This window comes from Benincasa hispida, chromosome 1 (genome assembly GCF_009727055.1).
Source record: "Benincasa hispida cultivar B227 chromosome 1, ASM972705v1, whole genome shotgun sequence".
Lineage (NCBI taxonomy): Eukaryota > Viridiplantae > Streptophyta > Magnoliopsida > Cucurbitales > Cucurbitaceae > Benincasa > Benincasa hispida.
The window spans coordinates 90,172,821-90,188,341 of NC_052349.1; the positions used below are offsets into that span (position 1 = coordinate 90,172,821).

Genomic DNA, 15,521 nt, shown 5'->3' on the forward strand with positions numbered 1-15,521 from the left:
ATCTCCACTTTTTCATATCCACACGTTTACATCGTTATCTTATCAACTTCTCCAAATATTCCACATAATATGTTTTCTAGAAATATATATAGTAGAAAAACTCAATTTTTACTTCAATTTATCATATCATTTTTTATCTTAGTTAAATTATAAATTTTTTATTATTAGAATTTAACCTTTACAATATGAAACTTTTATTAAAATACTGAGATTATTTATGAGGTTTAGCTGAACTCATGATTAAATTCTAATTTTAAATTATAGAGACGAAATTCTATTTTTTTATAAATCATAAGATTAAATTTTAACCTCAATTTTTCATTTTCAATTTTCAATTTAACTAAATTGGATCTTTAAACTTAGTTAAATGTTGCAACTTCCACTCCTAATTCTTATTTACTGATTATAGTTAAAAAGAAATATATTTGCAAGCTCGTGAATTTCAATGGTATCAAATTTAAGTTTGTGGTCAACAAGAGCGTAGCTCAACTAACATAGTGTTTGTACTATCGACCTCGAGGTGCTAAAATTCACAAATTTTAACTAAGATTTAGCGTTTTAATGTTGCCTTTTTTTCTTTTTTCTTTTCTCTTTTAAAAGAAATAATTTTATCGATTTGCACCGTACAAATGTTTTAAATTCATTGAAAGTATATGAATCTTTTTTTTCATGAATTTCAAATGAAAATCTAGAAATGGTAACACTTTTCAATGGAAGCCTTATCTAAATATGATGTGAAATTGGATAGACAATAAACATTTTTTTAAAAAAATATATGAATTTTCTCATATCTTTTAAATCATCAAATTTTGTATTTAAATTTGATCCATATTTTCGTATAATATTTTGTTAAGTTAATATTTTATATAAGTAATTAGGACTTGTTTGATAATAATCAGTTTTAGATTTTAAAAACTTTTCGAGAAATTACATAACAAAAAATAAAAAATAAAATCAAAGTAGTATTTATAAGCCATCTTCAAGAACCGATTTTGGTTTCGAATTTGAGGATAAATAACTTGAATTTACAAAATAAAGAATAAACAAGGATCAAAACAAATATTCATGCGATTTAAAGAATCAAACAAAATAGTAATATATATATATATATATATATATAAACCAAAAAATAAACTTAAAAATTAGGCTTAAATAACAATTTCAATCGGTATACTCTATGGTTCCTTCCTTTTTTATTTTCTTTGTTTATTTGTCCTTATACGTTATATTTTAACCTTTTTTTTGTTTCTTGTTTCTTCAATTTAGTTTTTATAATTTAAAAGCTTTAAATTTAATTATTTATGTTTTAAATGATACTAATAGTAAATTATATATTTAACTTATGGTTAAAATATTTATAAGAACCAAATATTAGTTAGAAGTAATAGTATGATAGTATATTAAATAACTATGAAGTATATTGTTCGAATAATTTTACCTTCAATTGTACTAAAAAAAATAGTATGAGAGGTTGTTCCTTTAAATTTTTATGATACTATATTGTTGTCTTATTAAATTAGGACAAGATGCTAATACCATATTGACTACATTAGAGACACACGATTTCTAATATTAGCCCAATTAAACTTACGAAAAAACTCTTATATATCACTTTTAGTCTTTGAAATTTACTTTAAGTTCCAATTTGTTCCCAAAATCTCAAAAGTAACACTTTATTCTTTGAAGTTTAGTAAATAGTTCTAAATGGTCTTTGAGAAAGTTGATGTTGACTTAATTGACAAGTGATGTGATAGCTAAATAGTGATTAGACCTTGTCTTATATTATCAATTTTAAATGATGTTGAATAATTTCATAATTTTATATGCGAAATTACTCATATGGTCTTTTTCTTGTCACCTTTAATTACATCGGTTCTTTCTAGAAACAAAATTTATGTCTCTTAATTAAAGGTGAGATAATTATTTTATTTTATTTTTTTTATTTTTGAAAAATAAACTTACAATCATACGTTTTCTCACTTCATTATATACTTTTTAAACATATTTTCAAACAATTTTTTTAAACTAAAAAAAAGGTGTAGTTTTTGAAAACTTAATTTTGTTTAGAATTCAAAATTTTCTCTTAAGGAAAACATTTATTATAGTTATTAAATGAGAGCTAAAATGATTGAACTAAATAGAATGCTAACCAAAAGGTAAATTGCAAAAATCATCCATAAAATGTGGTGGTAGTTGCATTTACATCTTCAAACTTTCGATTATATAAATTTGGCCCTTAAATTTGAAAAATGTTAATATTAGACCCTCAAATTTACAATAATTGAGAAATTAGACCCCAGAATGATTAAAATTAACCAATGAACTTACATAGTTTGAATGCCAAATTTTAACATTTACAAGTAATTGAAAGGTATAACTTTAACCAAGCTTTAGAATGTCGATGTCAGCGAAAATGTCTTAGTCTTAATTTTATAGAAATTTTGATGGAAATATCGATTTCGATGGATATTTCTGAAAAATTTTAAAAGAAAAAATAGTTAAAAAGGAGTAAATAAATATTTAATGATTTTTAAATAAGTTAATATCTCGTTTATTCTTTTTACAAACTTCATGTTGATATTTAATTTATGAAAAACTTAAAAATATTAATAAAAATATAGAGCGTGGATGAAAATTTAAAATAAATGTAGTGTTGTCACTAACAATATGAAAGCTTAGAAGTTAGGACACGTCAAACTTTTTATCCTCCGCGTTCATTTTTTTCAAACCAGACCCACCACTCTCATATTCACTCTCCATTTTTTCTCCTCTTTGGGAGCCGTCAAATGCCGACCCTTTAACCTCTGTCCCCTTCTCCCTTCTCCTTTTCCTTCTCCTCCACTCACTCACTTTCCATCTTCTATATAAAACCACATTTCTTCCTCCATTTCTCTGTATCCCCACAAACCCACTCCAATGAAGGTCTCTTCCATTGATGACTCCCTGTTTTCCTGCAAAGGAGTTGGATCCACCAACACCACAACCACCACTCATTTCACTGTCATGAAAACATCTCTCTTCTTCGCCGGCGATGGTTTCACTGTCTATGATTGCAAAGGCAAACTCGTCTTCCGAGTCGATTCCTATGGCCCTGATTCTCGCTACAGAGATGAACTCGTTCTTATGGACCCTCATGGTCGTTGCCTCTTCACAGTCCGCCGCAAGGTAACACCTCATTTCTGCTTCTTCTTCCTTTATTTCAACTGGGTTTTCTCTAATTTGAATTTCGGACTCTTGTTTGTTCGAATTTTGAGATTCGAGTTTTTTACTCTGTTTTTTTGCTACGAAAACAGAGGCCGAGTTTGCATCAACGGTGGGAAGGGTATCTCCGGGAGAGGATCAACGGGCAGAAACCGATTTTCGCAGTGCGGCGGTCGTCAATCATTGGACGGTCGAGTTTCACGGTGGAAATGTACGGAAATCCTGGCGAGGAGTATCAAATCGAGGGGTGCTTTGGGCAGCGTTTATGCACAGTTTTGAATGTTAAGAAAGAGCCGGTGGCTACGATTAGAAGGAAAGTTGATGCTTCGACTAATGTGTTGCTTGGAAAAGATGTTTTTTCTCTTACTTTAAACCCTGGTTTTGATGGGGCTTTCGCTATGGCTTTGGTGCTTGTTCTTGATCGGATTAATGGTGAAGGGGTTGATTCTAGTGGTGACCCAGATCGAACCTCATAATTGATTTTGAGGGCTTCCTTGTTTCATCATCTGTTTGGTGGAGCAACAATAAATACACAGTTTTTGAGAATGGAAGAATTTTGTTAGATTTGGAAAGAAAAATGAATTGATCATCATAGTTTACTTGTAATTTCTTGCAAATTGCTTGTTCTTGAGATGGTTTTGATCATGTCTTATCTATAGTTTTCTTTTTCTTTTTTTCTTTCAGATATTTAATGTTACCAAACGTGTGTATAGATGGAATTTGAATATCACCAAACAAAGGCTTAACTGGAACACCAGATATAGTATTAGAGAGTGGAATTTGTTACATTGCTGAAATGTTGTGTTGAAGAAAAAAAAATGAAAAAGAAAAAGAAAAATCAATCAGTTGGCCTTTTTAAAAATTAAAATAATCACTGTTTACTCAAAGAATTGAAGAAGAATTGTAATGGTAAGTTTTTGCAGACTGCTTGATCTTGAGCTGGTTTTTGATGTCATTGAAGCTCTTTTCTATGATGCAAGAATCAGCATCAGAATAGCAGCGGAGGCTGTGAGAACCATTGAATATGAGCAGCCAAACCAGCCTCCAATTCCAAGTTTCTGCCATTTTTTTATTTCCAAAAGAAGAAACTCAAATTAGCTAAGCTTTAATAATAGAAATCAGTTGGAAAAATCTTACCGTTCAAGAAAAATCTTACCTTAAAAGAGAGAAGGGATGAGGGTCCTGCAGAGGAAGGTTTGAGTCCTGTGAAGCCAATATCGTATGAAATACTGCCATCCGGCTTGAACAGCCCAAAGTTCCTCTCGGATGTTGGTCCCGGCTTCGAGTTCTCGTTAAACAGAGCAAAAACGTAAGCCCTCACCACGGTTTTTGGCCGGAAAGGAGTTCCCTTCTTCTTCATCAGCTTCTTTCGTAGATTTCGATTGTACGTCCTTGCATTTTTCAAGGTAGCACCAGCTTCGTTCTCATCCCCATGAGAAGCCCAACCAGTCTCTGAGACAATGACCGGCATCTTTGGGTAGCCAGCCTTTTCGAGTGCAGCGTAAGCCGCATCAACTTGAGCCTCGAACATGTTATCGTAATGCAGATTGGTTTTCGCATCGAAGATCCCTTTGTTCTTCTTGAAGAGTGCATAGTTGATGTCAATATGTTCAGGGTCATTCTTGTAAGCCAAGAAGGGATATGCATTAATGAAGAAAGGGGAGCCAATTAGGGAGAAGAATTGCAAAAGAGGCTTCATAAATGGCACAATATCTTCCCTGAAAATGCAGGATGAAGGTGGAAATGAGTTTGCAAAAACAGCTTCTGAATGTGGACTTGAAACTTGCACAATGTTTGTCAATTGAAGCCTATAAAGAGCATTGTAAACATTTTTAGCTGCAGGCAAAAGGACCTCCCACAGCCCAACATCAGGATTCCCCAAAACCTCGTTCCCAACCGCAATCCCTCGTATATGAGTGTCGGGGAGAAATGGTTGGACATTCTCTTTAATCCAGTTCATAGCGCGATCCTCCCCGACGCTTATGTCTTTGAGAAATTCATTGCCGAGCCCGACTACAATCTCGATACCGGAACCTTTGAAGGCGGTGAGGACTCCATGATCAGCATCATAAATTCTGATGTTCTTTATCTTTGCAGCTTTCAAAAGTGTTACCACACTTTCAGGTGGTGGTAAATTATCTGCTATTCTTCCATAATTCACTCCATATGTCCAAGTTGCATCCACTGCTGTAAAAATGTAAAAGAAAAAGGCATAGTTAGCAATAATTGAAGTCTAAATTTTAGAGGGGAGAAAAACAAATATCCCTTTTGCTTCCAAAGTTCAATGGAATGAGCTGTTGAGAGAGGAACAGACCATTTAGGAAGATAGCACAGAAGGGAAAAAAGAAGCAGAAGAAAAGGGAATAAGTGGTCATTTGTGAGGAGGGGCAAAAGGAGAAGAAAAAGAGAGTTCCTTTTGTAGAAAAAGAGGGTGGGGTTGTTGGCTTATGTGATATTGTAATACTTTGTAGGCCAAAAATAGGAGCAGGAAATCATTTGAATGATGCAATGCTTTTCTTCCTGAGGCCATGGCTTTACAAAAATAGATTGATTCTTAGCCTTTGTCCAAAGATGATTCAAATTTTGATCTGAAGGAAGAGGATTCTTTATTCTTATTTCCATGATGAAAAAGACAGTTGTTTTATGGGGGGTATAGAATAGATTCTTCCCTTTCCTCACACTTTTATCTCTCTCCCTTTCTCTAATATTTCTTTTCACTTTCTTTTCATCTGTTACTTCTCTTGAGAAATCTCCGTTTTCTGTTTTGTTTTAAGGTTTTTCTTTTTCCTTTCTTTTCTTTTTGCAGATGTTTGATGGGGTTTGATTTAGAATATCCATTTGGCTTTGGGAACACTTTCCATTTTCATGTTAAAAGAAAGATTGAGCAAAAGGTTGGATCTTTGAAACGTTTTCATTTCAGTGTGATGTTGAAGTTTTTGGAGTAAACGAAAAGAATGGACTGAATTATGAAACAATAGCCATGAGATTTGTCATTTGTATAAAAATAAACTTATATTTCAAAAAGGTTGCATTATTACCTTTACTCACATAAATGTTTTCGAACAACCATTGGAATAGAAATCATGTAGAATATCAGATGGAAATTACGACTTGAAACAGGTGTGGGAATGTATTGGAATAGTGTGACAATATCTCCATCCCGATTTTCGTTTCAAGTCCTCGTCACACCACTCCATTTTTCGTTCAATATTCTAACGGATTCTATCCAAAAATATTTTAGAGATATTGATGAAAAATTAAGGATAATATTGCAACTTAAAGAATAGAATTATTTTTAACAAAACAGCAGCATGAGACAGAAAAACATCTCTCACCCAATGTAATTAGAAGGCCGATTAACTATAACATTCTACAGTCAAAAGAAGTCTGGTGAGCAAAAACAACAAAAGCTACAAATTCTAAAATCTAAATCTAACTACTACAAGTTCCCTTTTTAGTAAATACATTCGTAAAACTAAAGCTACTGTAACCGTGGAAGAGCGTAAACAGTTGCAGAGAAACAAAGATCGGGTTTTCGAGACCACCAAAAGGTGTTGGGAAGTAGGCATAATACAGCAGTCAGCAGACGGTTGTTATATGCACTGCATCGATCCACAGGTCAATCCTAGTTAAAGCTTACCATTTTCTTTCACCAAGTTATCATGTTCGATGCTTCTGTCCTCGGCCTGAACATTACATTTTGCATCATTTGTTGAAACACCTTGATTACCCTTAACCTCATGATCTGGTGCAGCTGCAGTTTCATTCCGATCATTCTGTTTCTCTCCCTCCACGACTCCATTCGCTTGTTCAATGACAACATTGCCAGGGTCTTTTTTGTTTTCTTGGTTGTCTTGAGAGTCATTTTCTTTCTTGTCAGGAGAGCTGTTTTCTTGCTCGATCTCAGTTTGCACCATTTCTTTTTCAGATTGGTTAACCTCACTAGCAATAGGAACAGTATGTTCAGTAGGTGTGACTGTTTCTGCTACTTCATTTCCTTGCTTTTCAGCTTCTTCCAAACCCTCAGTTTTCTCTGGAACGGCATCTTGACCGTTGGTTTCACTACCATGCTTATTTGTTTCGTTCATACTGACAAATTCCGAGTTAACAACTACATCTGAACCTCCCTCATGGTCTTGCTTTTCACCTTCCTTCACGTGGGGAGTGTTCACAGTGGCTACCGGGGCTTCTGTATGACCATTTTCAGTTTCACCGGCATCGCTGAACATCTTATCTTTACCAAACATCTTATCTTTACTGCTTATGTCTGGATCAGCATCCACTTCTTCGATTTCCTTGGGTTCATCTTTAGGTTTATCTCCATTTTCAGCTTGACAATTATCAGAACCCTCTTTATCCTCTTCAACAACAGGAATGTTCTTCTCATTCCCCTCTACATCTTTCATTTCAATTTCTTCAGGAACTGTGGGAGCTGCATTTGCTTCCTCCTTACTGTCTTTCTTAGAACCAGAAGATTTCCGGCTCCGTTTCTTTGGAGGCTCCTCCTTAGGCGGAGTTGCCTTGACCTTCTCACTAATTCTTGCTGATCTTCTAGGTGTCTCACCTGTGCTCCAATCGAATTCTGATATTGCAGGGCCACCAGGATGCAATTTTAAGTACTGCTCCAGCAGTTTTCTGTTACCAATTTCTTCACCAGTTGGAGCAATGAATACAATCTCACTCTTTCTTGGTGTACCTGACTTCTTGGGTATGAACTAGACAAGGGGGGAAACACCGCAAATTCGTTTTAGTAGAAATGCTCTAAAGAGCCTTCTAATATACAAATCATAATATTAAGTTCTTCCAAGATCCATTTTGCATCCAACATCGAGAGTTTGACACAAAGACTTTGTAATATAACATACATGATCGTCAGAAAGGACATCAAGTAACTAAGAAGATGCATTAAACTCAAAAATTCAGGACAACGTAAACATGGAAGAGATGGTTAGGGGGTGGGGATGGGGGCAAGTTGCATAGACATCAGTCTTACCCAAGACTCCGAGACAGCGAAAAAGAAAAATATATCTTGGTCGATTTTTCTATTTCGAGGAATCAGAGGCTATTTCTCAATCTCTGACTGTGAAATGAATTACAAAAGGAGGACTTCTCATAAAACATTAAAAAAAACTGACAACCTTCATAGATCATACAATCATTTAATCACCACAGCACTAAGCCACAAAACTCCTAAGCATGATATATATAATACTGCAACAACTGCCTGAACTTCGGTTTGAAACCTACGGCCCTCACGTCATATAGTCACAGATCAAAAGCATTCAATTTATTTTTTTTTATAGCAGCCTTGAAGAGCAGACTGCTCTAGACACAAACATTAAGTAGATGGCTCAAAAGTGACTCCCAAGATCAGGCTTCAAGTTCCTATAGCATGAATATCAGAGATGTTTAAACACAAAACATCACAAGACGCAACGGCCCATCGTTCTAAACTCCAAAAACTTAACACTCTCATAAGTTTTAACATTCCTTCTGCAGGTCTCATGTACAGCAACTACCTATTTTCAATGAGACAGTAGCTCCTTCATATGTGGTCATTTCTTACACTCATATTAATCATCTAAAATATCATAACAACTAATTTTTCACCTCAAAATCCAAAAAAGTCCTCATAAGCCTACATTTGATATCCCATCTTCAAAAAATTGAAGAACTCAAGGAAAAAGAAAAAGTGCCTAAGATCAAATGACAGTGCAACAAAAAGGGAAAAGAGAGAGCTCTCAAAAGAATTCAATCTACTTCTATATCCTTTCTCAGGAAGCAAAAATAAACAAGGAATTAAGGTTATAACAAACCCTAACCATTCAAAAAAGCTGAAACCTACCACAATTTTACAAACAAGCCCTAAAACTAAAACAGAGTTCCAAAGGCAAAAAAAACACAAACTTCACCACAAAAAGAGGACATTGAGATAAAACTCACAAGACCCAGAAACAAAAATTGCAATATCAAGTGAAAAAAAGTTCATTTCTTGCAGAAGAAGACCTAAATTGAGTAAGATATTCAAACTTTTAGAGAGAGAGAGAGAGAGAGAGAGAAAGACCAGTTTCTTCCAAGTAGCTGGTGCAGGAAGCTCCACAGAAACGACTTCATCCATGGCTGCTCCAGATTGTGTTTGAGCTTCACTTTTCACCATCATAACTTCCTCTTTGTTCTCCATTTTTTGCTGTTTCTCCCTCTAAAACTCTCTCTTCTTCTCTCCAGTTTATATTCTTGTTTGGCTAAAATAGAACACATAAACCGTTGAGAGAGAGAGTCTATGAGGTGTGATTTTTTGGTGGTTACTCCTAAAATCCAAAAGGGCAGTGCTAAAATTACCATCACAGCAAAGGCAAAATCCAAACTCAAAAACTATTGGACACTTGGTCCAATCAGAAAGGGACGATCTTCATTTCCTTTGTTGATAATCAACGTGTCAAGATCAGAGGACCGAGTTCAGGGATTGGGGACTGTACTCAATGACAAAGTAACTATTTTTTTTTTCCTTAAAAATCCTCTTTTTATTTTTTGTTCTCTGCCCTCAATGCGGGTGAATTGGAGAGAAAAAAGAAAAATCAAAAGATTCCAAAATTCCTTTTTTTTTTTCTTTTTGCGTTTTATATTTTATATTTTTCATATTTCTTTTTTCTAATTATCAAAAATTTTAAAAAATGGAAAAGAATTTTTGTTTTCCCGCACTTTGTTTTGGAGAAATGGGAAAGAGGAGGAGCGTGGGGGTGGTCGTGGTGACGGTCGTGGAGACACGTGTCAATCCGGACGTCAAAGGCTTTGGATAACGTTACTTTTAAGGGAACTTAAATGTGGGTTTCACGTCCGAATCTGACGGTGTTGTGTAAAAATGTATGTAATGTGATGTTGGCTTAGGTTTCAAGTTTCTTTCTTGGTAACTTTATTTTTGCTGCTTTTGTTGTGTATTAATTTACTCCGTAATTTGTAGGGAAAATTGCACAAATCTTCACCTATCAACTACAAGAATTGTTGCCTAAAAAAAAGTCAACTCATGGTTTTTTTTTTTTTTTTTTTTTTACGTTTTCTAAATAGAGTTAATTAGTATAGAACTACATTTTAGTTTTAGAAATATTTTGCCTTTTTGGTGTGTTTAAAAGTTCTAAGCTTTTAAAAGTAATTTCTAATAAGTATTTGATTTTTTTTTTTTTTTTTGTTTAATAGGTGGGTTAAGTTGAAGAATAATATACTTCCAAAGAAAATGATAAATATAGGGTAATTGTGAAAAAAAGTTATTATAATAATGTAGTTAAAAAAAATTTGATTTAGAGTGGAAACTGAAAATAATGACAGAAAATGATTGTAATAATGTAGTTAAAAAACACTTTGATTGGAAATTGAAAATAATGGCAAATGTAGGGTAGTTAGGTAGTGGCAGAAACTCATGTACCAGGTATACGATTTTGTCCATTCCACTTCATCCCATGTTAGAGGTCTACGCGAGTTAAGACTCGTGTGATACACGATTTTTGTCAATTTGCTTAATGCATTACTTAGTTTGAAATAAAATTAAGACACATACTATAGAAGATGGTTAATATTGTGGTATTCAACCTAAAGGTGCATAAAAGTTAAAAAATAACATTATATTTTAAGAATAACTCATACCTCCCTTCCAATGAGAGTATTTTGAAATGTTGTTGATGGTGAATTACATCAACAATCTCTTGTTGGATTACAACAGGTGGGAATAACTCATCGTACTCTTGTTGATGATTGGAACTCAATGGTGATGTCTGCTTAAACTCCCATAGTGAGTTTGAAAACTTTTAGAAATACAAGTTATTGTTCACTCAAAGTTGGGATAATGAAGATCTTTAGTGATATAAACGCGCTCATTATGAAAGAAAAACGCATGAAATTCCATAAATGTAGTAAACTCATACAAAAGTATCATTTTAAGTAAAACGCTATTTCACTAACACATTTCGACACAAGAATCAAAGAAATTTACTAAGTATTGCAGCCAAAGCCAATGCAATGGGTATGCAACCGAGAATATTTGACGCATGAAGGATACATTGGCTCGTGCATTTCCTGTCAAATCACTAGTTGCATTCACAGGCATCTAACTGGCGCCATCTAAACATTTCAAAAATGGCAGGCGACTATTCCAGGGTATGGAATTTAATGCAAGTCCAATCACCAAGTTGTTGAGATTTGCCTATATAAGAAAAAGCCTCATTTAGAATAAGAGTTAGACATTTTAGAGTCAGATAGTTAAAAACTTTTCTTTTCAGCACCAGTAGATAGACTCTGTCGTTTGCAAGCAAGAAGTAGGAAGGAAGACACCATTTCTGTCACACCCCCTCCCGAGTTTACCTCTTTAACCCAAAAGGAGGTGTGAGGGCAATAGATACCACTCTTTCATGACATCTATTGCCCAACTCTACTAGCTCGTTTTTTAACAAATAAACTTGCAGTGGAATTTTAAGAAAACAATTGGAAACGTAACTTATTTTGGAAACCAGTTTATATACTTTTAAATAAACTTTTACAACAGTAGTCCAATCCCAACTATAAACTTAATCTAGTAACATTCTAACTCGTGATAGACCTCAACTTCTTGTAGCAACCTGGACTCTTCTACTACCTGTAAGAAAGACATGAGAGAAAAAACGTGAGCCTTTAAGCCCAGTGAGTGGTAACAGATTTACAAGTCTCTTTCAACATATAAACATATAAACAAGTCATAACATGAGGTTACTACGCAAACCTCCATCTTGAATGAATCTGTTCTCAACCCTACCTACACACACGGTATAGTCAAATTGATTACTCATTATAACTACTCATTTCCCTATGTGCACATAGATCCCTCTCTTATGGGCTTAGAAGCTAGGTCCGTCGGCCCCCTGACCATCCCATGCAAGGTTCCTTCCACAGGCTTAGGAACTAGGCCTCTCGGCCCCCTGACCATCCCACGAGATTCTAACTTAGGCTCAGGAGCTAGGTCTGTTGACCCTCTGACCATCCCGACAATATGTAGACAAGATGTTGTGTAGGTATAAAATGCAAAATTCCAAGAAAGTCTCTTTACCTTTCAGGCATGGAATTCACTTGTCTAAAGAGTAGAGTCCTAAGACACCTCAAGAGGTTGAGGAGATGAATCGAATTCCATATGCATCTACATTTGGGAATTTGATGTATGCAATGCTGTGTACTCGTCCCGATATATGCTATGCCGTAGGAATTGTCAACAGATTTCAGTCCAATCCTGGTCATGACCATTGGACTACTGTTAAAAACATTCTCAAGTATCTTCGGAGAATGAGAGATTATATTCTCGTGTATGGTCCTAAGGATCTAATCCTTACTAGATACACTAATTCTGACTTTCAGACCGATATTGATTCGAGGAAATCAACTTCGGGGTCAGTATTCACTCTTAACGTAGGACCAGTTGTATGGAGGAGCATCAAGCAGAATTGTATTACGCACTCCACAATGGAAGCTGAGTATGTTTCTATAAGCGAATCAGCAAAAGAAACATAGCTGATCCATTTACAAAGGCCCTCTCAGCTAAAGTGTTCGAGGGTCACCTAGTAGAACTAGGTCTACGAGTTTTGTATCACTAGGGCAAGTAGGAGAATTGATGGGTATTGTGATGCCCTAGTTTATTATATTTGTACATTTTATTCTCTCCATGTAAACTCAACATTGTATATATTTAACTCAACATTGTATATATTTGTATATATTGATCCACTGGAGTTTTAATCCAAGTGGGATTATTATTGGATTTTATGTCCTAAAAACTCGCAGTTTGTAAAATGATAAACATTTTCTATTATCAATATACTTGTTATTGATCTCATAAATTGTCTGAAAGTCTAAATCCAATAAACTAAGACCCATGACTATTGTATGAGTACTTGAACTTTATGTGGAGACATAAGAGTGGATTGAGTTCGAGTAAATTGTCAAAATGATCTATGGTACCTGAATGAGGTTGGGTACCTTATTCTGGTAACACCATTGGATGCGACCTACTCTGTAGTTGTTACAAATAGTTATAAAGTGCTACATACGATGTGATCCTAATTCGTATATGTTATGACATGAGAAGTGGGGGCGTCCTATACAATGAGTTTGCATAAGATCAGGACCAAGAAATAAGTCACTCTTACTTTATAACACTGCTTATTGTTTAAGACTGACTATTTCACCTAAATGACCTAGGTAACTCGATCTTAATCCTGAGCTATCTATGAACTTCTGTTTATTCGGGATTGCCCTTAGATTTGCATAGTTGAGGGTTAGCTCAATAGCGTCGGTTCAATAAGACTTCCATTTCAGGGGTAAGATCGGATAGATAGCTGGGGACATAGGGTGCAAGACGAAGTTTATGCCTACCCAATTTAGAGATAGAAAAAAAGTTGTTCTCTCAAGTACTGAATCCAAATCTTGAACAAGGGGCCCCACCCTTTCACTGGGCTGAGAGAGTTTGGTTTGGTGATTGGATCACAAACCAGTTGTTCATTAGAGGATCAGTAGAGACTTGAGGAATAAGACGTAATCTCGGGGGTAAAACAGATATTTGACCCAGCTTTTATTACGAACAACTTGTAAAGGGTCGACTTGCTGATTATGGTTAAATCATGTGAACATAATATATCTATGGTGAGGGGAGTGCAACTATAGGCTTTAGTGGAATGACCCATTAGTTAACAAATGGAGATTAATCTGGTCTAATGAGTTTAGCCAATTAATCTCAGATCGTTGGAGCCCATAATCTGTAGGTCCGTGAGGTCCCCCTACTAGCTCGTAACGGACTAGCTCTAGAATAACATGATAAATTAATTTGAAACGTTCAAATTACAATTAAGGGAATTAGTAATTATATGAGATATAATTATGTTTAATTTTAAAATTAAATGGAATAGGAGAATATATATATTTAAATATAATTTAAATATATAAAGATGGATATGTGTTAAAATTAATTTAATATTTGATATTAAATTAATTAAGTTTTATTTAATAATTAATTTATGAAATTAATTAATTTTTCATTTTTAAAATCAAATAGATNTTTCATTTTTAAAATCAAATAGATTTTTTAAATCAAAATTTGATTTTTAGATAAAATTGGAAAATTGGAAAACAAAAACACAAAATGGAAAAAATGGATTTTTCTATTATCCATCACCTAAATAGCTCACACATAAGGATTAATCTTGCCTTTGTCTTCTCTAAGCATGAGCTGTAACTCATGCAACTCTTCTCTTTGCATGTTGTTTTGCAATATAATGAAGAGATTGGAGTGAAAATTGGGCATGCAATCAAAAGAGTTTTGAGAGAAACACTGGTTTGAAGAAAGGTTCTTCAACAAGGTGGCAACAGTGAACTTTTCTCCTTCATCCCTTCATTCAAGCTTGTTTTGAGCCCCACAACTAAATCTAGAGCACCAAGAGAATAGTGGAGAAGATCTTGAGGTGGTCTACAACAAGATATGGAGAAGATTGCAGCTGGAGAAGGAGCTTTGAAGAAGTTCTACAAGAGGTATGTCTTGTAACCCATTTTTCTGCAGAAGCATACTTTATATTATGCCAAATTAGTGAATTTGAGTACTTAGACGATCCTTGTGCTTCTGCTGCTGTTGATACAATCCTACATGTGGATGATATCCTACTCATTGGGAATGATGTAGGGTTTCTGACTGACATTAAGAAATGGCTAGCTGCCCAATTTTAAATGAAAGATTTAGGTGAGGCATAGTATGTTCTAGGGATCCAGATCATTCGGGATTGTAAGAACAAGAGGTTAGCCTTGTCTTAGGCATCGTACATCGATCAAATATTGATTAGGTACAGGATGCAGGATTCCAAGAGGGGTTTATTATCCTTCAGGCTTGGAATCGTATTGTCTAAGGATCAATGTTCTAAGACACCTAAAGAAGTTGAAGAGATGAGACAGATTCCCTATGCTTCAACTGTTTGAAGCTTTATGTATGCAATGTTATGTACCAGACCCGACATTTACTATGCAGTAGGGATTTTCATTTGGTAACAGTCCAATCCAGGATTAGATCACTGGACGGCAGTCAATACGATCCTCAAGTATCTTTGGAAAACGAGGGACTACATGCTTGTGTATGGAGATAAGGATTTGATCCTTACAGGATACATAGACTCTGACTTTCAGACCGATAGAGATTCTTATAAATCGACATTGGGATCAGTGTTCAATCTGAATGGAGGTGCTGTAGTGTGTGAAGCATCAAGGAAGGATGTATCGCAGACTCCACTATGGAAGTCGAATACATAGCCGCTTATGAAGTAGCTAAGGAG

At 34.8% G+C, this 15,521-nt stretch overlaps 3 protein-coding genes across 3 annotated transcripts; 1 reads left to right on the forward strand and 2 right to left on the reverse strand.

Annotated features, from left to right (window-relative positions):
- Positions 1 to 2,805: 2,805 nt before the first annotated feature.
- LOC120083737 (protein LURP-one-related 5-like) lies at positions 2,806 to 3,818 on the forward strand. Its single transcript, XM_039039623.1, has 2 exons — positions 2,806 to 3,165; positions 3,294 to 3,818. Exons 1-2 carry the CDS (start codon positions 2,917 to 2,919, stop codon positions 3,675 to 3,677), a joined length of 633 nt encoding a protein of 210 aa, XP_038895551.1. The 5' UTR covers positions 2,806 to 2,916; the 3' UTR covers positions 3,678 to 3,818.
- Positions 3,819 to 3,941: 123 nt separating this feature from the next.
- LOC120083654 (glucan endo-1,3-beta-glucosidase 14) lies at positions 3,942 to 5,898 on the reverse strand. The gene is made up of 3 exons (XM_039039523.1): positions 5,516 to 5,898; positions 4,358 to 5,388; positions 3,942 to 4,259 (listed from the first exon to the last, which is right to left on the reverse strand). The coding sequence occupies exons 1-3, from the start codon at positions 5,574 to 5,576 to the stop codon at positions 4,170 to 4,172; spliced, it is 1,182 nt and encodes a 393-aa protein (XP_038895451.1). The 5' UTR covers positions 5,577 to 5,898; the 3' UTR covers positions 3,942 to 4,169.
- Positions 5,899 to 6,513: 615 nt separating this feature from the next.
- On the reverse strand, positions 6,514 to 9,468 carry LOC120083566 (methyl-CpG-binding domain-containing protein 11-like). The gene is made up of 2 exons (XM_039039417.1): positions 9,266 to 9,468; positions 6,514 to 7,916 (listed from the first exon to the last, which is right to left on the reverse strand). The coding sequence occupies exons 1-2, from the start codon at positions 9,380 to 9,382 to the stop codon at positions 6,831 to 6,833; spliced, it is 1,203 nt and encodes a 400-aa protein (XP_038895345.1). The 5' UTR covers positions 9,383 to 9,468; the 3' UTR covers positions 6,514 to 6,830.
- Between the last annotated feature and the right edge of the window lie 6,053 nt (positions 9,469 to 15,521).